Below are 24,816 nucleotides of genomic sequence, written 5' to 3' on the forward strand. Positions count from 1 at the left end.
ATCACCTTAGTCACGTGAGATTTGTGTCACCTCACCGAAAGTGACCGTCAGAATAACCCCCATGTTTTTTGCGTAGCAAATGAAGCGGATTCTGTCCTAGACTTCGTCTGTTATTTGACGATTTTTTAAGGAACAATTACAAACTTATTAATTATAACGTAGCGAATAATAATAATAGTAACGCAGAAACTGAGTAGTGAAAATAATCGCATGATTCCTAACTAATGTTGAAACATTATTTGGGACATTGGACAAAGAACAACGCTGTTTTTATTCAGCATTATACTTATTCTATAAGCTGTTCATTTTTTATTGAAATTGAGTATGTGCTAATTCAAAATAAAGTAAGCAAAATAAATACTTATGTTTTCTTATCTTGGATTGGTGCAATAGTATGTATTTATAGCATACATTCAATAATAAAACAGCATTTACATGTTCGCCCGGTTCAAGGGCGTATTCAACATAATCTGAACTGGAAATGGTAAAACCTCAACTTATTTTATTTTGCCAGTAGAATGTCCTAAATAGCTATCTGAACGTTTATGATCTTCGATCTACTGTATCCATTCTATTTGTAGACTCATTGTAATGTGCTTGAAATAACGATCAGAGGCTTTTCAAATTTTAAATATCTTCAAGACATTTATTTATTTCCCTCGTCGCTTAACTCGCTATTGTTGAATAAGGCGAATGATAATACTGTTGTTCGCAATATTTTAAAATACACATCGATATATCATTTGCCGTCCTTATCAAATACGAACAACACGCTCATGTTAATTCCCACATGATTATTAATCTTTTTTGTCAAATAAAAAGCATAAGTTACACTGCTATGTTTAACTTTACCACACTGATATATGTTTCAAAATTCGTAACGTAATATTAATATTCCTTTTAGGAATGTTACTATAAGTAAAAGCATTGTTAGTGTATCCATACCGCCATGCGGACCAAGCCCGAAAAAAGCAATCCAAACAGGCAGTAAAAATATCAAACGAATGCTTTCGCCTGAACTTCAAATCAACGTGTCATGCCACCTTGTATTCATGGGACTACGAACGACCGGTAACGCTGATCGATACATCAACGCAGTTCATGCTATTGTGAGAACGTAATCCAATGATAGCTTTAAACTGCACGGTTAAATAAAACAACCTGCAGAAAAGTTGTTTTAACTTACTTTTGAGTTGTGCGTCGCTTTCGCACTTATTAGTGTTGTCAAAAACAAAAAGAGAGATTCGACTCAGTCGAGGTCTTCCGTGGAGGAAGGTACTTTTGAGTTGTTTGGGTTGAACTCAAAATTAGGTAAATTCAACTTAAATTTGAGTATAAAAGACCTATCAATGAGTTGTAATTTTTGCCGTGGTTAAATGGAAACTACCTTCAACACGGTTTACCTAATTTTAAGTTCCCCCACCATACCACGAGATTGAGTCAAAGGAACTCAATTTTAGGTACTTTTTCGTTTCCGTGTGCAATAGATTTTTTTGTGCCTCGCGAATATGGCGTTCATTCAAATGAACGCACTGCCCCCGTTGGTTCGATCGAATATGTTACGAAGGATTGCGCAAAAAGCAATGTGTAAAATGAAATCAGTCGCCGTTCGTGCGTTCACAAAAACGGTCGACAGTCGAGAGCACTGCATACAATACGTTTATCGAGAGCCTACCAGCTGGGGATGTTCACAGAGAATCCATATTTTTGTCGATGCCATCATTGTCGGACCGGAAGTCCGTTTCCTTCCGATTGCGGGTCACACCGTCGGTCGATGGACGGAAACAGTGAGGCTCAACCTGGCCGCTGACAAGTGCTCCGCCGCTTAATGTTGTAATTCGTACCCCGTTGCCACTAGTCGACCAGTCGAACTAATTGGTACACTAATTTCCTTCCGTCTGGAACCAACGGTCCCGGACATCACACTGGATAGTCGCCTCACCTTCATGCCGCTCTTTTGATTCCCCAAACGAGATTGCGAAAGCTGGAACCGTTTGATCCAGATCATCAACTACCGGCATCCGACTTGGATCAGGATGACCGCACTCAACGCCGGATGAGCTCTTATTCACAGCAAGATCTACTGCGGAATTGAGATCACAAGCCACAACTGGAACGATTTCATGACAATTTTTGCTCGTCTGTATAACAGAACGATTCGTCTGGCTTCCAATCTACTCCCAAGTCCCCCAGCGCAGGCAGTGTCAGGATCTTCACCGAGACGTCCAAGCTAGTTGACCGAGTTGCGACGGGAAACTCTCAACTGGTTCCGTTTTCTCAGCGGAAGACGCAGCAATTTACCTAGCCTAACCACACGTATATACAAGATACCGAAAAACGTCTAGTTTCCCGAGCGCAGATGGCGTCTCCTCAATTTTCGTCAAATAGTGCATCCGCAGACTTCTTAAACCACTTCGGCGAGTTTTCTAGCTATCACTCACTACTGGAGTACTCCCTTCCTGCTGGAAAGCAGTCCACATGTTTCCAGTTCATAAATATCGGAGAGTGCTTTTTAAAAACTATTCGAGCTGGTTAGACCCTATTTTGTTTCACTGCAAACACCACATTGCAGACGACCAACACGGTTTTAAGCCTAAAAGACCGACAGCTACCAACCTGATATCGTTTACAACATATAGAATTACTGACGGGTTTCAAACCAATGCTATTTATATGGATCTCACTGCGGCCTTCACAACTAAATCAACCATCATCGCAACAGCGGAGCTGGACAAGCTCGGTATTCGTGGACTTCTACGTTGGTTTTGCTCATCCCTCGATGGACCAGCATAAGGTATTCTATTTGGACCATTCCTTGCTACATCCGGCATTCCGCACACCATCTCGGCTAGTAATATTCCTCCTCAACTTTAATGACATCAATAGCAAATTACAAGGACGCCGCTTTTCTTTCGCCGACGACATGAACATTTTTCGACGAATACGAGATACAACCGATGCCGAGTTTCTTCCGTGTGAACTGGCCAGCTTTAGTACGTGATCTGATCTAAACAGACTAACATAATTAGTTTTAAACTCGGCTGAAAACTAAAATAGTGTTCAGTTGTTTGAAATTCGTACTACCAGAATATGGTTGACAGAATCAAGACTGCCCAACGCCGGTTCATACGCTTTACACTTCGACATATTCCTTGGTTCCTAGATTTGTTTCCGAGCTACGAAAACCGTTGTGAGTTAATACAGCACGGCACTCTAGGCATCCAGAGGGACTTCTCTCGAGCTCTGGTCGTCTCGGACTTACTGTCTGCCAGGGTTGATTGTTCTGTTGCTTTAAGTGTTCATATCCACTTTAAAGTAGAACTAGAATGATTCTATCTTTCCCCGGAGCGTTATACGGAGCAAAACTTTCAATCGCCCATTTCATCAATTTTGTAGTAGCAATAAAATAAAAATTGTAAATCGTAAATCGATTACCTTGTACGCAGCTCACCTGGGTTTGATTACCATACCGAAAAAGAAGCGAAAGGCTCTACTAGAACTCAGGAGCAGTCTTCGGTGATGGTTCCGTACAGCCTGGAAAGTGTGGGTCAAAAAGACAGTTGAATCTTTGTCAGACGATTCATTAGCAGTTCTAATCGAACTGATATGAATGTATGTCTATTTCAAAAGTAACTTATTTCATTTACTAGCTTCTTTGAGACATTTAAGCAGAAATTCGTAGATTTGGGATGACGATATGTGACGATACCTAGTGAGAAGTTTAAATGATCAAAGACGATGTACTTATGACCAGATAATTGGGTCCGAGCCAGTGTGTCAACTCATGCATAATACCGTCACAGAAGAGAGTTACATCTAACATCTGTTTCCTGTTAGGTCGTGCAAAAGTTAGGTGATTTCCTATGTTTAGTATATTCAACTGCAACGATCAGCGCACTTTCCTTCAACTCAAAAATGAGGACGCTACTTGTGTTACTGACACTTTTATCAGAGGTTCTTAGCCGCTTTCAAGAGTTCTCTATAACTTTATGTTGTGACAAGTAATGTTTCGCTGGGTCTTGATCCATAAGCAAGGTCGTTTGGCTGGCGAAAGAGTTGCAACATTCTATGCTACTGGTCGTCAAACCAGTATCTGTCTACTCTATTAGTCTACTGATGACCTTTCATTCTTAGAACGACGACGACTGGGTGCTATCAACCTTCTGCCGATAGTAGCAGAATGAGAGGGTGCGAATAGATCTAGTCGAGAAAAAACTACGGTAAAAATGGATAGTTGAACGGAAATCAACCCCAATAAGACTTTAAACTGATTAGTATCTATAATCACGAAACAATACGTATTGTAGATTCGCCACGTCTGTTTTTATGAATCTAATTTCAAGTTCCGTTTCTATAATGATAATACGACCCATTACGCAGATAAGATTAGCTTTTCTACGCAATACTCCCACGGTTAGCTGCGTGGAGTTTAAATTGCTTTTGCTTAATAAACATAGGATACTCCCGGTAGCCGGCTACCCAGAGCTTAAAAAGAACAAAATATCGTTTATCCTTCCCAGTGAACGATGAAGATGGGGCGGCCGGCCATGATGGCTATAATGCTGCTGAGATTTTAAAATGGGTCGGATTGGTATGAAACCCTACATACCATGCCCTTAGCAAGTCTTATTAGATAATCAGCAGTCAAACATGATGAAGTTAGTGTGCAATCCGCCAAATTAATCATCACAACGCAACATTCTATGCTACCTATTCGCCAGCTTCTGCGCAATATGTACTAACGCACAGAAGTTTGCTGAAATCTACCGGCGTGCAGTCACAGCGATTGTAGAGCACGATTATCTAGAAGGCTTTGGGACTGTTAAGAAAGCCACCGAGATTTCGTGTCCACTCTATGGGAGGTTCTGAGATTTGCTCTATCTCGGTAGAGCTTCTGCAAGAGTTTGGAGAAAACAGTCTAGTTGAACCTAAGGACTTGATGTTGGATAGAGGTGGTTCATCTGAGTCTATGCCTAGGATGACTCGGCGCCGTGCAGACTATTGTTTTTCGTATTCGTTCAATCTACGAGACGATCTTCATGAACTCCAGGTAGTGATTAGTATTGTCGATCCGCTTGTTTCACACTTCCTCATCCATGAAAAGTTCATCATACAAGCTACATGTACTTCTGGTTGGGATTACAGTATCAATGATAGCTGAATAAATTGAAAATTCCTCGGTACCACTGTCGTAGATGATAGTGACGTGGCTTATCCCTGTGCGGTTTACTTCAAGTACAGTGTTAAATTAGTACTTATAGGCATTATTGCATTGCGATTCGTTCCAACGCTTTTAGAGCCCCACACGCTTACGATATCCAAACGATTTTTCGGAGAGGTTCAACAACGGCATTGGCCTGGATCCTTTCCGTCCAACGGAGGTCCCACAACATCATATCGGTGCGTATTGGAGAAATATTGACTTCAAATGGGGATGGGTACCATTCAAGCATAATATATACGACGATGTATAGAATCAGCCTTATTCTGCATTACAACGGATCGCTTTTTCAAACAAGCGTTTGAGCGTTTTTTCAAAACGTCATATCTGCAATGGGTTACTCTCTTTGTTTACTTTCTCCTTCGATTTTTACGGCGTCACTATAACACTTTTCACTTATTTTACAGTACAGATCGAAAGACGGTGGTTTTAACTAGCATATTATGCAAAGAGTTGAGGGATAAATGTTAAAATGATCGAATTATTAACAGAAGAGAAAGTAAACAAAGAGAGTAACTCATTGCAGATATGACGTTTTGAAAAAACGCTCAAGAAATGTGATTTGCATTCTCAATAACGACAGCAAAATCAAACGGGAGCCCAATTCGAGCGAACCACATTGGAAAGCGGGTACAAATCTGAATACTAACAGTGCATAGCTGAGCGGACCTTAGTTTATAGGGCAGGCAGAAGAGTTAAGCATCACGAGTCATACCCATTGGTGAAACACTCCCGATTCAGGCAATGGACAAGACCACACAGTACAATGGCTTATAGAATCCGTTTCACTGATAATGTCCGTCAAATGAATAATGCGACATTGCGCAGGAGATACGCGGAGTAAATTAGCACGATATGAAGTCTTCTATGGAAAATGGCTCAACGGAGCATTTCCAAAAAGAGAAAACCATACCAATGGGATCCATTGAAGTAAAACATTCAACCGTCCTAAAATCGAGTTGTGGCTACAAGACCTTGTCGTACATGGAAGAGCATAGGATTGTGGGCATGCGGGATCGTTATTATCATTTGTAACTAGATTCCTTGATTTCCTTCCGAAGCAATATCTAGTGACATATCTTATCGTGGATTGGTATGGTGTCGAATTCCGGATAAGGTTGGGACCAAGCGCACGTCCCTTTTCGTATGTCGACTTGGACTATTTTGAACCGGTATATGTCAAAGCTGGAGGCAGTCAAGCAAAGCGAAGGATCGCTCACATAAAGTGCCTCTTGTAATTGCCCCGGAGCACATTAATCGAAAAGCTTAGAAGACATTATTTCCCGTTTTCTTGTCTGCGCGTTTAGTAGTAGTGGTACGTTGAAATAGTTAGTCTTCTTTGACCTCTTAACCTTCTACAGACGCTTTTGTGGCTCAAAACCTATCCCAAAAGTTAATCCCGGGAATCACACAGTCCGGGACGCTGGGAACCAGCAACACAAGAATGATTCCATTTCAATTTTTTTTATATGAACGAGAACCGCGTGAAAAGGGTTATCTTGAGCGGTGTGTCATTAATATCTTAATCTATCCTTCAACTGTGCTTTGTACACCCAATTTCTTAATCAGATCAATGTGCTTTCCTCCAAGCAAAAACCAGTTTGCCTTGCAGTCCAACAATTCTGTAATTTTTTTACCAAAATTACGGTGTCAAATTTTCTTGAATAATTTTTAAAAAAAATGCTTTTTTTACGGCCATCAAGTTTCATTGAATTCCGAGAGCAAATTATATCCAGAGACCAATTGACTAAGATCTCGAACCCCACGTGCAACGTGAGCTATCTAAAACAATAATTCCCCAACAATCAACAGTATCCCATAGTCTACTCACCGCAAAAGTCTTGGAAATTTTCAGCCTCTGCTCAAACTTCTGGAAGGCATAAGTTTTCATGCAGACCGGATGCGCATGCCGTGAGATTTTCGAGAATAACCGAGCACTCTTGTCCACTCGCAGCTCGCAGATGTACACGTGCGGTTCCGAGCTGTCCACCGGTCTGCCCTTGCAGAACGTAGCCGGATCCAGTACCCAGCAGCGGTCCATCACCAGCTCAATAGGAATAACTTCATACAGTGGCACACGCATCACCTCGTTTGGATAGAACCGCCGGGTTGGTTCGTGGTATGTTTCGTGCGGTCTCAGATAGTGATGACCGTAGACAAAACGTCGACCTTCCTTATCCTTCCACAAACTCTCCACCCGAAAGATGTCACATTCAGCGTAATCCACCTGACCGATCGTTTCGTACGTGTGCTTTCTCGGTGGAGCATCCGGATTTTTCGGATCCGGAGACATCGGTATGTCTCGCAGTACGTACACCGTATCGGTCTGACGAATCTGTAGATTTCCTCGCATCAGCGAAATGTAGTACTGATAACCTTCCTCTGTGAAATCGTTTAGGGTGATTTCATAGTCCACAGGCCGAGGCAAACACTTCTCGCAGAGGTAGTTCTCCACCGCCGGATCAGCTTTTGTGCATTCGATGTGCTGCCAAACCAAACACTTGGAACACTGAATCATCAAACCTTCGTCCTTGAACAGTCCACAAATGCATCGAATGATATCCTCCGCTTGTTCCTGTTTGAATTTCCCGCGACCACCCTTCACCGGTACAACCACATCCGGCTCGGTCTTCGGTATGAACCCTCGCAGAAGTTCATTCTGCTCACCCACGTAAGCGATCAGTTTGTCCACCTGACGCTGCTTGCAGGTGAAATAGTGTTCCTTCAACGTTTGCGATGCGATTCCTTCGGGGGAATTGATGCCGTAGTATTTGATTGCATTGCCGAACATGATCAGCAGATCGTCCTCGAAAACTTTCGGTTGCTTGTACGTACCCTGCTCGATGTTGGACTGAATCTGGGCTAGATCGATCGGACGTGGTATTCGTTCGTAATAGAGGGGGACCTTCTTTTTGGACGGGGGTGCCAGTCGGTTCTGATACAGTTGACCTCGTTCGTCTGAAATTTAATGGAAAAGGGTTACTTTAAATTGTTAGTTTTTATCGTAACACATTTACCTTTTAAACTGGCAATTTCGATACAGAGTTCCTTTAGTGCGACGGCTATCCGAGCAATTTTCTCCAGTTCGGGATCGTCTTCGACGAAGGCAAGACCGCGGGTTCGCATATTGCGTGGGCAACGTAAGGCAGATATTTGAGATGCAAGCGAAGGTTTCCCATTAGCCCCGGCTACCTGTCCCGGGGCTGGACTAGCCGATTGTGAAGATGGATGCTCGGGGGAACGGTCTTTCAATTTCCGAATCTTGTTGAGATTTCGCATCAGGAAGCAATGATGTTCCACGATCAGGACCCGTTCTTTCGACGTCGGTGCGACAAAATTCGGCAAAGGTTGACCGTTGAGTTGTGTGAGAGGGGCATTCTTTTTTGCTTGACGTTTTCGCGATCGAGCGGCACTTCGTGGGCTGATTTCGGCGACTGTCGCTGGAGGATTAGCAGGGGCTGCCGATGGGACAGCTTCTGGTTTTTTCACTTCTGAAACAACGGCGGGAAGGGGTTTGACTCGCTGCGATTTACCACCGATAACGCCTCGACACTGTTCCGTTCCGCATTTGCACGGTTGTCCTTCGGAAGGGTTGAACAACGAAAAGTTGTAATCGTACGTAAGCTCTTCGTTGGCTGGGATATCTCGGGAGGCGAACAGAGCCATTCGGAACAGTCCATTGACGGACCATTTTTGCATTTCACAGTTTGGTGCACAGGAGTGATTTACGAAACGACAATCGCTGCCCATTCGGTGACCGTCGATGACTAGACCACCGGTGAGATTTAGACAGTAGTGATGATTGTCCGTTAGATAGATGGTTCGCATTCGTTCCTTGAATTCTTTTTCGGTGACAACCTCTCCGAGGTATTCCATGATGAATGATCCTTTTTTGACGCCTTCTTTTGAGCGAATACCCCAACCTTTTTGTTCGGTCATGAAACGTTCCAAACCGGGAGCATACTCATGTCGTTGAATCTTGGTATTCCGACAGCGATCGCCACAGGGACAGTTCTCCGTCATACACTCTACGTACACCAGCCGGTTAAGGCAATCATCTTGGCAGCCGCTATCCGGCTTACAGTTACACTGCGGATGATCGGTGGACGGATTCGGTTTGACGTCGTAGTACACATTCGTTCGAATCTTACGGTAGTTCCAGCTGGCCACGGTATGCCGAGCAGTAAGCTTCCCGTTGTCGTGTAACCACCACAGATCGTAAGGCAACTGAAAGTCCCGTTGGGTTCTACGAAGAAATCGCTCGCAATAGGCCGGTGGCGGTAGAAGCGTTTCCGGCTGTACCTTTGGATTGTTTCGACCGGACACTTTACCGTCGTCTTTGTAGCAATCGGAGAACAGGCCGGCGGTGATGTATTTTTTGCGGGGAACTTTTTTCGTTTTCGGATCCACCGGGGGTGATGGGGTTTCGTCGCGGAAGTAGTCGGCAGGTCCTTCGTCCGCCGGGAGGGGATCGTGCTCGAGGTCTTCCGTGGAAGAAGCTGGCTGAATTTTCGACAGCTGAGTGATGGATTCTTCTACATCGAATTTGTGGACGTCTACGGGGACCAACGGGACGACCGCTTCCTGCGCTGTTAGCTCCGTCGTAGTCTTTTTTAACTTTTTCGCCGATTTTTCCGGTTCTGGTTTCACATCATCACTTTTTCCTCGTTTTAGCTTGGGTGTCGTCGATGGTGTCGACGGTTCCTCGGGTTTTTTCTGCTCCTTTCTAATTTTATCAACGACGGCATCGATTCGGCTGGATGATCGACTTTTGGAATGATCCTTGCTCACTTCTGCGACGATGGTCGGTGGCGGTTGTGGACTTTTCTCCTTAACCAATTGTTTTTCGCTGGCATCGATTCGGCTGGATGATCGGTTCTTGGAATGATCCTTGCTAATTTCGGCGACGAGTGCCGGCGGCTGCGAATTTTTCTCCTTCTCCAGTTGTTTTTCTACGGAATCAATTCTGCTGGATGATCGATTCTTGGGTTGTTCCTTGCTCATTTCCGCCGGTTGTGGACTTATCTCCTTAACCAATTGTTTATCCACGGCAACGGCAGAAGCCACTGCTTTCTGATCTTTTTTCGAAATGAATATCTTCACCGGCGGAATGTCCAAGTGCTGCTGATCCGGAAGCGAATCTTTCGAAAAAGATTTTCTAGCAGCCGCTGATCGCGTTTCCTTTACGCAAGGCGACGCCGGCGGCTCCGTTTCTTGACGTCTCGTTGTGTCAATGACGCTGAATCGTGAACGGCGCAGCTTGCTTAGTTGTTCGGACAGCGTTGGTGTTACAGGGAGGGGAGGAATTTCGGCTGGTGCAGCTGCTGGAGAAGTAGTTCGTGGTCGTCCTCTTGGTCGAGGTGGCGAAGCTTTGGGGGCGATCGGCGGGGGAATTTCCGGAAGGACTGCCTGTTTCTGTTGTCTTGATATGGAGCGATACTGAAGGCGCTTCAGGAGCGGCATGGAATCTAGCGAATCGGAATCCTCGTTCGATATCAAACAGGGCTGCAATTTGATGATGGCGTTTTTCAGTACGATTTCGTTTTCTTGGCAGGCTTTCCTTTTCGCCGCCAGCTCGGCCGGATCTAGCGCAATGGAAGAGCTGCGTGTTCTACGTAGGGGTGGTAGGGGTACGTTTTCCTCGGTAAGAACCTTGGCCTTCTTGACGGTAGGAGGCAAAAGTTTCTTATTCTCCTTGTCTTTTGATAAATGTTCGTTCAGTTTTGCTACGGCCGCCGGAGGAGGATTTTCCGGTTTCGAAAGGACATCCGGCTTCGGTAGGTTCTCTGGTTTCGGGAGGGGCTCTGGTTTCGAAAATGTTTCCGGTTTCGAAAGACTTTCCGGTTTCGAATGATTCCTTGGTTTCGGTAGGTTTTCCGGCTTTGAAAGGTTTTCCGGTTTCGAAAGGTTTTCTGTTTTCGAAAGATTTTTCGCTTTCGGAAGGCTTTCCGGTTTCGGAGCGGATTCTGATTTCGGAAGATTTCTCGGCTTCGGAAGGCTTTCCGGTTTTGGAAGGCTCTCCTGCTTCGGAAGGCTTTCAACTTTCGAAATGCTTTCCGGTTTCGGAAGGCTCTCCGGTTTCGTAAGATTTTTCGCTTTCGAAAGGCTTTCCGGTGCCGTTTCCGGAGGCTTGTCCTTTGGTCTCAAAACCTTCTTGGGAGGATCTTCCTGTTTCTCCTTTTGTTTCAGCACCCTCTTGGGGGTTTCTTCCTGCTTGTCCTTCTGCTTCGGAACCTTTTCTTGCGCAACCTGAGGTTCCGTGACTACCTCTTTCTTCCGGGCAGGTTTCTCTGAGACTACTGACTCCAACGTCTTGACCCCTTGTTTCGGCACCTTCTCTAAGCGCGTAGCTTCCACTGGCTTCTCCCGAGGCTTAAGAACCTTCTCGGGAACAGCCGGAAGCTTTTCCTTCTGCCTAAGATCCTTTTCGGAAACATCTCTCCTACCAAGCTTTCCAGGTGGATCTACTTCCGAACGTGACCGTCGTTCTTTCGGCTTTGTATCCTTCCTATCCGGTTCAATTTTATCCCGAGACTTTTCCCGGAGTTGTCTTCGTTCTGCAGGTGGTTCAGGTGCCGGTTCTGGTTCTGAAACAGGTGGTGGTGGTGGCGGAGGCGATGGTGGCAGTGGAGGCGCAAAAGTTGATTTTCGTCTTCGTCCAATGCCACCGGATGTTGCAGCCGAACCCGGTTCCCGTCCAGCAGCACTCATCGGAATTTTTCCTTGCAAACGTTCCAGACTGACAACCGACAGCCGAGGCCGCGTGTTCCGTTCAATAAAGGTATCAGTCGGTTCACCCTCCTTAGGCACTCGATCACAATTCTTCGACGGGGCTTCCTTGGGCTTCTCTTTCGCTACCTTCTCCGTTTCAGATGGCACATGTTTCGTTAGATTGGACGAGTCGAACAGTTCAGGACCAACCTCCGGTTTAAGTTCGTCATCCGAGGGATCTTTGTCGGCGAGTTTCCTCTTCTTCTTTTTCACCGTCGGAAACCCGGTTCGGTTGGGCTTCTTACGTTTTTTCTTCAGCAGCAAATGGGCTCCTGTTTTCGTAAGAAGCGATTCGATGACTTTCTCAGAACCTTTTCGCGAGAGATCTTCCCCTTCCAGCTTGGAAATAGTTTCCTTCAGACGAGGACTGTCCAAAAGTTCGACCTTGGCAATCAGAGACGGGATTGAAGTAGGTATCGACAGCTCCAGATCGACCGTTGGCTCGAAAATACCCGGCGGGGGTGCATTTGCCGTCGATGTAGAACCAACATTGGAAGATGACGTATGGATCACAGTAGGCCGAGTGTGAGGCGTTGATCGATGATTCGTGGCGGCAAGAATATTATTATCCGCAAGTATCGCAGTAACCGTAGCCGTTGGTTGTATCTTGGATACTAAACCTTCCAAGCGATTCTTCTTTCTCGACATCGCTTCGCTTTTCTTGCTCAAACCATGACCAGAATCTCCCGTAGAGACCTCCGACGATCTCGTTTCAACCGGCAAAGGAGAATCGCTAGATTTTATTTGAACAATCTCTTCGGTGATCACGGGTTCCGGTGATTTGAGCAAATGTCGTTTCTTCGGCGTCACCGCCTTCGTGAGATCCTTCGAAGACGTTGCCACCGAGGCCGAAGTCGATGAACTGGAAGCAACCGTCATCGTGGACATGCGACCACCTACAGCCGCACTGGCATGAATCACCGAATGACCGCTCTTCGAATCATCTTTCTCTGCCCCGCTTTCGCTCACCTTCGCCGTCTGCTCGCTGAGCAGATAATGCCGCTTCTTCAGTGGCAGCTTGTGATCGTCAGGACTCTGCGTCGGCATGGATTTTTTGTTGCGACGCTTCGTCCCCGTCACCGTCGAAGATGGAGATTCAACATGTTCCGAAGCCTTGCGCTTCTTCGTCGATCGACCCTTTGCCTGATTCTTAGCTGCCGCCGCACCCGCCAACGCAGCTGCTCCAATCCCCAACAATCCATCCTTGGCTTTCCCATCTAAACTGATCCGACACTGACTGCTAAAGGACTCATTCAACCGTTCGATCTCCACCCCAAGTTTAATGTCCGCTGACGATTTCCCCGCCACAGAATTAGACCGCAGTCGCTTCCGTTTCTTCTTCTTCCAGGGGTGTCTCGATCCAGCAGATCTACTACTACACCTACTCATCGTACTTAACCTTCGCTGGCGAATGGTCGTCCCCGTGCTTTTAACGGAAACCGTTTCCACTCGATCACTGTGACAGCTCTTTCGTCGACTTAGCTTCGAACAAACGGATTTGGCCGGTGAAGCCTTCGGAATATCCGCGTTGGTGATTCGACTCAACAAATCTTGGCTGGTACTTCGCTGGAATCGTTTACTGCATTCCTCCGAGTTTCTAATTACATTAGCTTTGGACAGAGTCAGCTTCCTGACGCTGACCTTTCCATTATCTTTGTTGCGATTATTCTTCAGAAAGGCAGCAAACGAATTCTTCGGGCTAATGTTGGAGGAAAATGTGTCTAGGCTACCGAACCGATTCAGAGAAGAAAAGATACCTTTAAAGTTGTTGATTGGAAGCAAATGATTAACACGATTCTTAACCGTAAGTAAACTTGGAATACTACTTTTACTGCTCACTTGATCGTGCGAGATTCTAAGCGCTTTACTGAACGGTGCATCCGCATTGACCGACAACAGCGACTCTTGACTACTACTACTTTCCTCGCTCGTACTTCCCAGCGTCAGCCCCGCCAACTGCAGTATATCCTGCTCGCTAACACTCGAAGATTTCCCACTCTGATTAAAATTTTTATTATTCAAATTATTATTATTCGGAGCCAGCTTCTTTCGTCGTTTCCGACGAACCTGTTTCCGGTGCCGCGTACTACAATCACTCCGATACCCACAACTTTTCGCCTTCACACTGTAATCACTTTTGTAGCCACAACTCCTCCTCGACTTCGTACTACAATCCGATTTGTACCCGGACATGCGACTTTTTCGAACGCTACCACCGTAATCGCTGATGTAACCACTCTGCGAAGCCAACCGTTTACTGCAGCAGATCGTCGAATGACCGCCATCGCTTTTATAACCACTCAGTCGAGGTTCGTGGAATTTTTGGCTGATGTCGATCTTTTTCCACAGCGGATCCAGATTATCCTCGACGGCGGCCGCCGCCGCCACCGGTTTCTCCTTCGGCGGTCTACCGACTTTCTTTTTACCCCTCGGTGGATAGAGAACCCTTTCCGTCGCGTACGTATTTCGATCCAGGCTAGCTATGGTGTATTTGTTGAGCGGTGCAATAATCGGAACATTCTTACTGCTTGTTCCACTGCTGCATGGTTCCACTTCGACACGTCGTTTTTGGTTGCTGACAGCTGCAACCTTCTTATCCGTTTTAGGGGATCCGGTAGAACTATGCGTGGATAGTATTCCCGAGTCCGGAGATTCACTCACCGTTGGAGTAGGTGCTTTAGCAGCCATGATGGCAGCCGGGTTTGCGGCCGATTTAGGCGGGCGTCCCCTTCGTTTGATTGGAACAATTGTCGTCGGTTTAGAAGCTACTCCGTTGACGTTAACGACGTTGTTGCTGATGGCGCTGCTGCTGCTACTAGAGGCCACCGTATTTGTACCACCTCCTTGGTTTGGCACAGGTGATTCAGTCTTGATTTTATGCAGCTCTGTACTTATTGGAGCAGGAACAGTCGGCTCAGATGAACCTCCTCCGCTACCGAGCATACTGGTTTTTGCCACAAAATCTCGTAGTAAGCTAGATGTGTACTGAGGAATTGCCGATGGCGTTCCTCGACAGCTTTCACCATCGGAACCGCTTTCGGCTACTCGCATAATCGCGGCGTTCACCAACGCAGGAAGCTCGTTATCAGAGGAGGAACCAGCATCGGCATCCTGCATCGAGTTCGACGCTGCTTGCGATGATGTAGGATTAGCATCCGTAAGTGGGACCTTCTCCGGAGTAGATGTCGACAGTGGCAACACGCCGGATGTCGAAGGTATTCCACCATTCTTGCTGGAATCTTTAATCTTATCCAGATTCTCGTCACTGCTGGAATCTGAACCGCTGGACTCGTCACTACCGTCACTGCTGCTAGTAGTTGAAACACTGCGATTACTCTGTAAAATAAAACAAAATTGATTAGCTTTCATCCGAACTTATATTAACGTCAAACACCTACCTTCTTCCGCTTGACAAACTTCTGCTTCTTCGGCACAGTCCCAATCGATCCATCCTTCTTGGAACCACCCTCGCCATTATTTTCGCTGCTACTACTGTCGCTGTCGGTATCGGAAAAATTAGAGAAACACGACGAGCTGCCGGAACTGGAATCGCTTTTGCTACTTTTTCTGGTCGATGTTCGACTTTCCGGTTTGGACAGGGAAGAACTCGTTCCCGGACGAATTTTGTCGCTACCCACCGGTGTACTCGCTGCGGGTGGTGCTGGACTAACCGAAGAGGATGCGGCCACCGGTGCTAGAGCTAGCTTCTGTACATCACTTGCCGATGATCCGGGACGATTCGGGGTGTTGATGGCAGTGGCACCGGTTCCAGAGGGCGAAGGCTGTGGTGTTGAGTTCGATTGATTACGGGGGATGGCGATCTTCATCCGGAGACCGGCACTGTCAGAGCTGGAAGAGGGATTGAGGTTAAATTGTATTCTTACTAGGAAAAGGGCGTTTATCTCGGAGAAGTTGTTCCACTCGTCAGTAACAGACACCAACTTGTTGCGAGTTAGACGATGTATCCAAACTAACACCGAATTGGCACCAGTTAGACATTGAATTCAAACAGTTCACACAACATGTATGAATACCTAAAGCAACTGGTCGGTACCAAGTGATGTCTCGGTTAGCGAAGCGTCTAACTGGCAGCAAGTTGGTGTCAGTTACTGATGAGTGAAACAAGAAACATTCAAACCTAACTTCTCTAAGTTAGATATTGTGGCCTTATGCGCGAATTGGATCATCATTTTTTCCTTAGAAAAAAAAAATAATAAAGGTTGCATAAACGTCTTGTTAATGCTAGACACCACGACAAAATCGGGTATTATGGTACTCAATGCCAATCCTAAACATTTCCAAAATTTCAATTACTCTCAACTGATTAGAGGTCATATTTGTATTAGCTTCATTATCGAAGAGTTATTTAATGTATTGTAAAATAACTCTTATTTTAAAAGATAAAATACTTATCTTTATCAAAATTCTCTATTAATTTTTTCCAGTCGCAAAGTAATGTGTCATCACTGACCCAATTTTGCCTGTTTCATGGTGAATTTCAGGTAAATCTTTTTGCTTTTATCCAAACGGATCTGGTAATTAGTTGCTTGACAAACATACGATACTCCGAGTATTCGGTCAGTGAAAGTTGGAATGTAGAAGCAGCGGAGGGACAAACTTAATTCTCAGCTTTCCGGCTGAATGATCTTTAAAAGGAGAGAGTATGCTATGATGGTCAAACTACTCCCAGACACCGAAAACGGGTATGGGGGTGGGTATGAATATTTTTGTGTCTTCAGAATTGTACCAAGCCCTTATGAGCCTGATGCCCTGAACTGAAGGAGGCAGTTCCCATTTTCGCTTTAATATAGCTATCTATTTATCTCTACAAAGAGCCCTTAACTTTCTGAGAGTCCTCAGAGTGAATGATGAATTTAACACACCTCTTTAGAGAAGAACATCCTTGATTATCAACTGGGGAAAATCAGCTAGTTGGCGTTGATATCGCTGTATCGAAGCGCAGGTCATTTGGCATAATGGACTTCAGTAAGACGTACACGTGACATAATTGAGAGGAATGATCATGCTGAAGCTCATATAGCGATAACGGGAATATCATGCTATTGTACATTTTGTAAAATGAGCCCAGATTTAAGCACGCTTCAAATCTATTTCAAAATTTCGTTATGCCATAACGAAATTTTGGAATAATATTGAATCATGCTAAAATCTGGGATTAAATGGGGTCCACTTACAAATGACACTCCCGCCATGATCCCTATCGACCTTTGTCTCCAATTTCTGTCGTAGATCAGCACTCGATACTGAAAATAACTTTTGCCAGTATTGCGCAAGTGCTGGTAGACTCGCATTAACGATGCAGCTACAGCATCCCAGATAGCGTTGTAAAAGGTGTTCTTGATGGCTATCGTTTCCAAGGTTTAGTACCGAGTTCCACCCGCTTATATGTGGACGATTTCTCTGCTCTCTCTCTATGACTCTCCGGATTTCTTCTAGCGTAGATCATCCTTTCCGGATTCTGAAGATGAACTTTTCCAAGACAGGTAAATGAATCTGTATTATTCTGGATTAGCGGTTCTCCTGGTTTGGGCAGCTGCACTAGCTTCTGGATATTCCAACTCTATTGGGAAATAGGCATTTTGTCATCACTTCCTTGAACATGTCCGAGAATGCCAGGATTGCATATTTGAAGACCACGCTGGAGACACCATGCGGACCAGGAGCTTTCTTCACTTTTAAACCCTTTGCCACTGTGAGAAGCTCGACATTGAAGACCGGCATATCTTCAGCGATTATTGTATCACATGCCCTCCGTAACATTTCCTTTAGCTCGTCTGTATCTATGTTCTAAGCAGAGGGGGGTTTCGTTGGACAATACTGTAGAGCATCGCCTGATGGGTGTACTGCTCACTTACCCTCCAGCTTATGTTTCTCATTGGCACCGGACTGTAAAACTTTACCACTTTTACAACCGAGGTTGTCGATGGCCAGCATCATGGCAGGCGAAAATAACTATAAAATAACGAATGAAATATTGTAAAACATTTAGGGTCGATTCGTTGATCCTCGCTCAACTTTTGAACCGGTGCGATTAAACGAACAAATTGCGAAGGATGTTGGTGATGGTGAGAGTAGTACCTGACTTGATTTTGACTATTTTAATCCACTTGGAGTAGGCATCAACGTCCAGTAAAAAATATTCCCCTTCAATCGGCCCAGCATAGTCTATGTGCAAACGCTACTACGTGAGCCACGATGTTTTCATCCAGCGACGACCAGTAAGCACACCTAAGCACTTGAAACTCGCGTACTATATATATTTTATATTTATATTTCCTGATTATACATAATATTAACATGATTTAATCTGTTCCACAATATTCCGCCACGTCACTCGGTCAGTTGCTGCTTGTCTCCAACCTCTCAGGTGCCCGATACTCGCCAGGTTCTGCTCCACTTGGTCCAGCCACCGGGAACGCTGCGCTCCTCTCCGTCTTGTACCTGTCGGGTTGGAGGTGAAAATCAACCTGGTGGGGTTGTTGTCCGGCATCCTCACAACAAGCCCCGCCCACCGTACCCTTCCAGCTTGAGCTACTGTGCGGATACTTGGCTTACCATAGAGTCGCGCAAGTTCGTGGTTAATCCTTCTCCTTCACACGCCATCCTCCTGCACACCACCGAAGATCGTTCTCAGTACCCTTCTTTCGAAGACTTCGAGTGCTTGTATATCCTCCTCGAGCGTTGTCCACGTTTTGTGCCCGTAGAGAACCACCGGTCTAATCAGTGTGTTGTACATGGCGCATTTCGTTTGGTGGTGAAGCTTCCTGGATCTCAAAGTTTTGTGGAGCCCATAGTAAGCACGACTTCCAGAGATAATACGCCTTCTGATCTCCCGGCTGGTGTTATTGTTCGCAGTCACCAATGAGCCTAGATAGATGAACTCATCAACTACCTCGAACTCATCGCGGTCGATCGTAATACTACTGCCCAAGCGTTCCCTATCACGATCGGTTCCGCCAGCCAGCATGTACTTCGTCTTAGACACATTTATCTTCAGTCCTACTCGGGCTGTTTCGCGCTTCAGTGGGGGAATACAGATCTGCTAACGTCTTCTTGTTTCTACCGATTATGTCCACGTCGTCAGCGAAGCACACGAACTGTCCGGACCTCGTGAAAATCGTGCGCCGCATGTTGAACCCCGCTCTTCGCATTACACCTTCCAGCGCTATATTGAACAGCAGGCAGAACAACCCATCGCCTTGTCTTAGTCCCCTGCGTGTTTCAAACGGACCCGAGAGGCCACCCGAAATTTTGACACATCCATCGTAGCCTTAATCAGTCTTGTCAGCTTCCCAGGGAATCCGTTCTCCTCCATCATTTTCCGTAGCTCTACATGGTCCACCGTGTCATATGCGGCTTAAAAGTCGATGAACAGGTGATGTGTCAGGACCTGGTGTTCACGGCATGTTTGGAGGATTTGCCGAATAGTAAAGATTTGGTCGTTTGTTGATCTGCCGTTGATGAAACCGGCCTGATAACTCCTGACAAATTCATTTACCAGCGGTGATAGCCGCCGGAACAGAATCTGGGATAGCACTTTGTAAGCGGCATTTGTAACTGTGATCGCTCTGTAGTTTTCACAGTCCAATTTGTTGCTTTTCTTGTATATCGGGGTGATGAACCCTTCCTTCCACTCCTCCGGTAGCTGTTCTCTGTCCCAGATTCTTTCGATTATTCGGTGCATGCTTTCCTTCAGTTTCTCCGGATCTACCTTGAAGAGTTCCGATCCTAGACCATCCTTACCAGCTGCCTTGTTGTTCGTTAACCTCATTCATAGTGGGCGCCGGTACATCCCCGACACGGTACGGTACGGTGCGACACTGACATAATCGTCCTCCTCGAACGCCCGATTGTCCGCTTGCGCACCATTCAGATGTTCATTGTAGTACTGCCTCCACCTTTCGACCACCTCACGTTCGTCCGTCAAGATGCCACCTTCCTTGTCTCGACACATTCCGGCCCGCGGCACAAAACCGTTGCGAGAGTCATTCAGCTTCTTGAAGAACACCCGCGTTTCTTGAGAGCGATACAGCAGCTCCATCTCCTCTCTCTCTCTCAGACTCTTTCAAGCGGAGCTTTTTGTCCTGAAAAAGACGAGTATGCTGTTTTCGCTTCCGTAGATATGACTCCATGTTCTGACGAGTGGCTTGAAGCAACATTGCTGCATTCTTCTCGTCCAATATCTCTTGGCATTCGCCATCAAACCAATATTTTCATCGACTCCTCTGTACGTATCCCAAGACGCTCTCCGCAGTGCTGCTTATGGCTGCTTTAGTCCTGGTCCAGCAGTCCTCAAGGGGAGCATCGATGAGCTCCTCCTCCAGTGGCAGCTCTGCTTCATGATGTTGCGCGTGCGTTGTCGCGACGTTGGTTCCTCTCAGTCGGTCCAGTTTATACCGCGGCGGGTGCCGGTATCTTACACTGTTCACTACGGATAGTTTTGGACGCAGTTAAACCATCACCAGATAGTGGTCCGAGTCAATGTTAGCGCCCCAATAGGTCCTTACGTCGATAATGTCCGAGAAGTGCGTCTCTGTTTGTTGCGGTGATCTCCAGGTGTATCGGTGCAGGAGGCAGTGCTGGAAGAAGGTGCTCCTTATAGCCATGTTCTTGGAGGTGGCGAAATCGATTAGTCTTAGGCCGTTGTCGTTCGTCTGCTGGTGGGCGCTGAACCTTCCAATTACCGGTCTGTATTCCACCTTCTGGTCAACCTGAGCATTAAGGTCGCCGATGACGATCTTGACATCATGTCTTGGGCAGCGATCGTATTCACGCTCCAGCTGCGCGTAAAATTCGTCCTTGTCGTCATCGCTACTTCCGAGGTGGGGACTATGCACGTTAATTATGCTGATTTTAAAGAACCGGCCCTTGATCCTCAACCTGCACATTCTGTCGCTGACCGGCCACCATCCGATCACACGCTTTTGAATCTCCCCCCTTCCCAGCTCGTGTGTATTGCCGCAGATCTGGTAGATGGTGTGGCTCCCGCGAAAGATCCGCACCGTAGACCCCTTCCAACACACCTCCTGCAGCACCACAATGTCAAATTTGCGGTCTTTCACTATATCGGCAAGTATGCGAGTGCTCCCGATAAAGTTAAGCGACCTACAGTTCCATGTCCCAAGTTTCCAGTCTCTTGTCCGTTTCCGTTGCGTACCTCTGTGCCAATTTTGTCCATCCGAAATTTCCTGTTGAATTTCCTGAGCATGCTGTTTTGGGCGGTTAGCTAGGCCTGCGCCAACCTTGCAGTAACGCTGAAGGATCATGGAAGGAGAGAGATTTGGGCTAAGCGCTTATTTAAAGGCGGCGCTTGCTCACCTTGTCAGGGCTGCTTTAGGGCATGTTGTATTTAGGCCTAGAACGTGTAGCGCCCACTAACTCGTCCTACCACACCCGCAGCCAGCCCCCGCTACTGGTTCGGGTCGCGAATCACAACTAGTTGCTATCGCGACTAAGCATTATTCACCACCTATGACCCGCCCGGTTGCCTGCAGCTCAGCTTCCCACATAGCGTTCCTCTACCACCACTGGGCCAGGAGTACTACTACCCAGCAAATATAAAACTCCCTCTCTCGACATCTGAGGGTCGGCATTCGCTCGGGGCTAATCCCGGTCAAGAAAACACCTAGTTTTTATCCTCTAGCAAACACAACTTTTCTTCCACTTTTTTACTTGCTATCTCCTACGCCAACATTTCTTTATTCATTGGGGCCCCTTCTCCACTCCAATTCGCTGTCACTGCTACTTCACCATCGATTCCACTGCTTTCCTTCATCGATTCTGCGTTTCCCAACTGCTTTCTGTGACTACGGTACGCCACTACAGGGCCTCTACGCGGCCCACGAGTATGATGACGGACTCGAGCTTCGATTCGGATTACGCTGTTAGTATTGGACGGGCGAACATGGTAGGGTTAAGGCACTTTGCGCATTAAAAGCACAAGACCTAATTCAAATTAAGTTTGATTTTTGTGTTTCGAATTCATCTCGTCAAATTGCTTTAGGCGTCCACATGAGTTGTGTGAGGATTTTTTGTCTTACTAGTGCTAATTTGGGTATTATTTTAGATACATCGTCCAACTAGGCACCCAGTTGGTGCTAGTTACTGACGAGATGATTTCGAAACACGAAAATCAAACATAATTTAAATGGTGAGGCTTTCCCGAGCCGAAGAGGTTTTTAAAAGAGACCCACGGTTCTGCGGACACAATGGCGAATGTCAAAATGGCGGATTAGCTTTGGTGATCGGCGGACGCTTCAAATTCGCTAATTTCGGGGACGGTCAGTTACCTGGAAGGCCGGATTTCCGGTAAACCATCCTCTTCCTTAGTTCTGCTTTTCCTTCTGCTTGCACTTCACTTTCTGCTTTTATACACAGCTTCACTTCTCTTTATTTTGACTTAAGTTTTCCTCGCCTGGCTAGCTTTGAAAATTCCAACTATACTCGTGGGTACTCGTCGATATTGGGGCGGTTTGGGCCGTTATTGACCGTATACCTTCAACCGTTGACCATTTGGTTCGCCAATGAATAGCGCCTTAAACCATCTATTATTGCCATCCCTAGGAGCCGCTTGTTTGCTGAATTTGGCCCCTAGTGCTGGATAAGTTGACATAGACACATTTGATAAATGCAAACTAATTGCGTAAATCTTACATCTACAGGTTTAATCAGACTGGTTACTGTTTTGCCTTCTTACGCTGCATTCCTGGAATGCCTCGATGAGGATGATGCAGACAACGCTTCCAAAAAATCGACGGGATCACAAGTTGCTAACTGAACGTGATAATGCATTGTACGGTCGGTCGTAAGGGAATCTCGACGAATGTAGAATCATTTGATTTTCCGGCATGTGATAGTGAATTATTTACCGGGGTTATGTGTTGCCTGTTGTGTTATCTTGAAACTGAGTGGAAATGTATCATTCGAACTTGTTGCTAGATCTGCGACGGCGTTTTCCAACACAATTCTAGCCACCACAATAACCTCATTCGGCTTGATATGGTGCTCAATCAGCCGCGACAGAACATCGGCGTTTCCCGAATTTATCTGTGTTAACGTAGACGATCTTGAAAGCATACATCAACAGCAGTAACGCCCAGTGTTGTAACCGGTTAACTGTTTAGACGGGAATTCGATCCGAAGATCCGAAGTTACGGAGCATGATCCATTTGCAACGAACATTTTTGAATGCCGAATTATAGTACGTTGCGCATCTGCGGTAGGTAGTTGTCCCGACCATCACAGACTATACAGCTTTCCTTTTTTCGTAACGGCAAATGAGCAGTGACTCACTGTTCATGTATTTGTTATAAGAGGCAATTGCAATAATCTCAATTCAAACACGAAGCAGTGAACAGCAGCAGCAATCTTAAGATGAAAAATAAACATCATAACAAAGCAGTTTCAATTTATACGCCAGAAGTCAGTGTTATGGGTTCCAGCATCGCCTCCAGTGGCCATTGCAATTGCTCTCATATGTATCCTACCCATAATTAAGGAAGAAGAAGCCCATTCGAGGTTCGCGAAGAAATTTAGGATTTTTGTCGTAACTCAGCTCTCCACATTCGACTAACGTTCCCCCAGTCGAAATAGTACAAAATCGGACAACAGAATCTTTTTGAAATTAAAGAAGGCTTTTTGACGATCAGACAAGCTTCTTTTCATTTTTCAGCTCGACAAGAGGATAACAAAGGCATGCATGGAACAAACTTTTCATTTTCATTTTGCAGCGTTTGGTGGGGCAATGCGAGCGCAAGTCGGTCCAAGGCCGATGATAGGGGGGGTAATGGCAGAATAGTCTAGGCGGACCACCAAAACGCCATGGGAGAGGAACAGGGTGTGGGTTGGGGTAGGATTAATGGATTGATCTATACTTGACGGATAATTGCGCTGCAGAATGTAATAAAAAGGTGCATTGAACAGTACTACTGTTGGCTGTTCAGAAATAAATACAATATGTTTCTCCATAAGGTTTGATAGCTAATGTAAGTATTTTGTGATTGTGTGATGCCAATTTATAAGTGTTAAAAAGTTCATTTTATCCCGTGGTTTTACCAAGTTTGTGAGACCGCAACCGTAGATGTGCATGGAAGATCGCGAAAAGCTCAAGCGCTTGTATGTTCACGTGTTTGTCGCGTATGCCAGAACGTATGTGATTTCGCGTGAATAAACTCGATGTTGTAACTGTGTGGCCTTATGCATATTCGCATGTGTTCTTGAATGATCGCGCGGAGTTTTTAGTGTACGGTTCAGGTACTAGAAGATAATTCCCCAAAACACTAGAGTTCCCGGTCACGTTTCCATGGAATGTGTTTTCTAATGAATATGAGCCTCATTTTTTATTGATGCAAGTGAAGACATGAATCTAGGCTGTTAAGAACGAGGGCAGGGACATCCTAACGTGACCGACCCATGATCGCGCGAGCGGTGGGTTGCTGGCGAGCTCGTGAGTATGTGTGAATGATTACAATTGCTTGTTCGCGCTTATGACCCGGTTTGTGTTATCGCGAGGGCTAGCGGCGTTTGTACGTTTTGAATGAGATATTATGAGTGTATATGAGAGAATATGCAATTGATTGTGTTAGTGAGTGTTATAATGAATCTAAATTAAGATATAGTGATAAAAGGAACAAGAACACGACGAATTAAAAGAAAAAAATGAAGACATTAGGTAGAAGCAGAATTGAATTTTTTTTTGGTTTACATGAGTAGGGGAAAAGCAAACTAATAGAAATAAAACAAAAACAGACAAATGACGTAGAAGAAAAAAAAGAACGGGAGGGACGTAATCTAAGTTGCTTATA

At 45.7% G+C, this 24,816-nt stretch overlaps 1 protein-coding gene across 3 annotated transcripts in view; it reads right to left on the reverse strand.

Moving 5' to 3' along the window:
• Positions 1 to 24,816, reverse strand: part of LOC131685679 (histone-lysine N-methyltransferase ash1) — a 96,863-nt gene that overhangs the window by 19,887 nt on the left and 52,160 nt on the right. For all 3 annotated transcript variants that reach the window (XM_058969560.1, XM_058969559.1, XM_058969561.1), the window contains 3 exons: positions 15,391 to 15,841; positions 8,239 to 15,328; positions 7,053 to 8,179 (listed from right to left, as the gene is read on the reverse strand). In XM_058969560.1, coding sequence (XP_058825543.1) covers positions 7,053 to 8,179; positions 8,239 to 15,328; positions 15,391 to 15,841 — 8,668 coding nt within the window. The remainder of the gene's footprint in view (positions 1 to 7,052; positions 8,180 to 8,238; positions 15,329 to 15,390; positions 15,842 to 24,816) is intronic.

Source organism: Topomyia yanbarensis, chromosome 2 (genome assembly GCF_030247195.1).
Source record: "Topomyia yanbarensis strain Yona2022 chromosome 2, ASM3024719v1, whole genome shotgun sequence".
Classification (NCBI taxonomy): domain Eukaryota; kingdom Metazoa; phylum Arthropoda; class Insecta; order Diptera; family Culicidae; genus Topomyia; species Topomyia yanbarensis.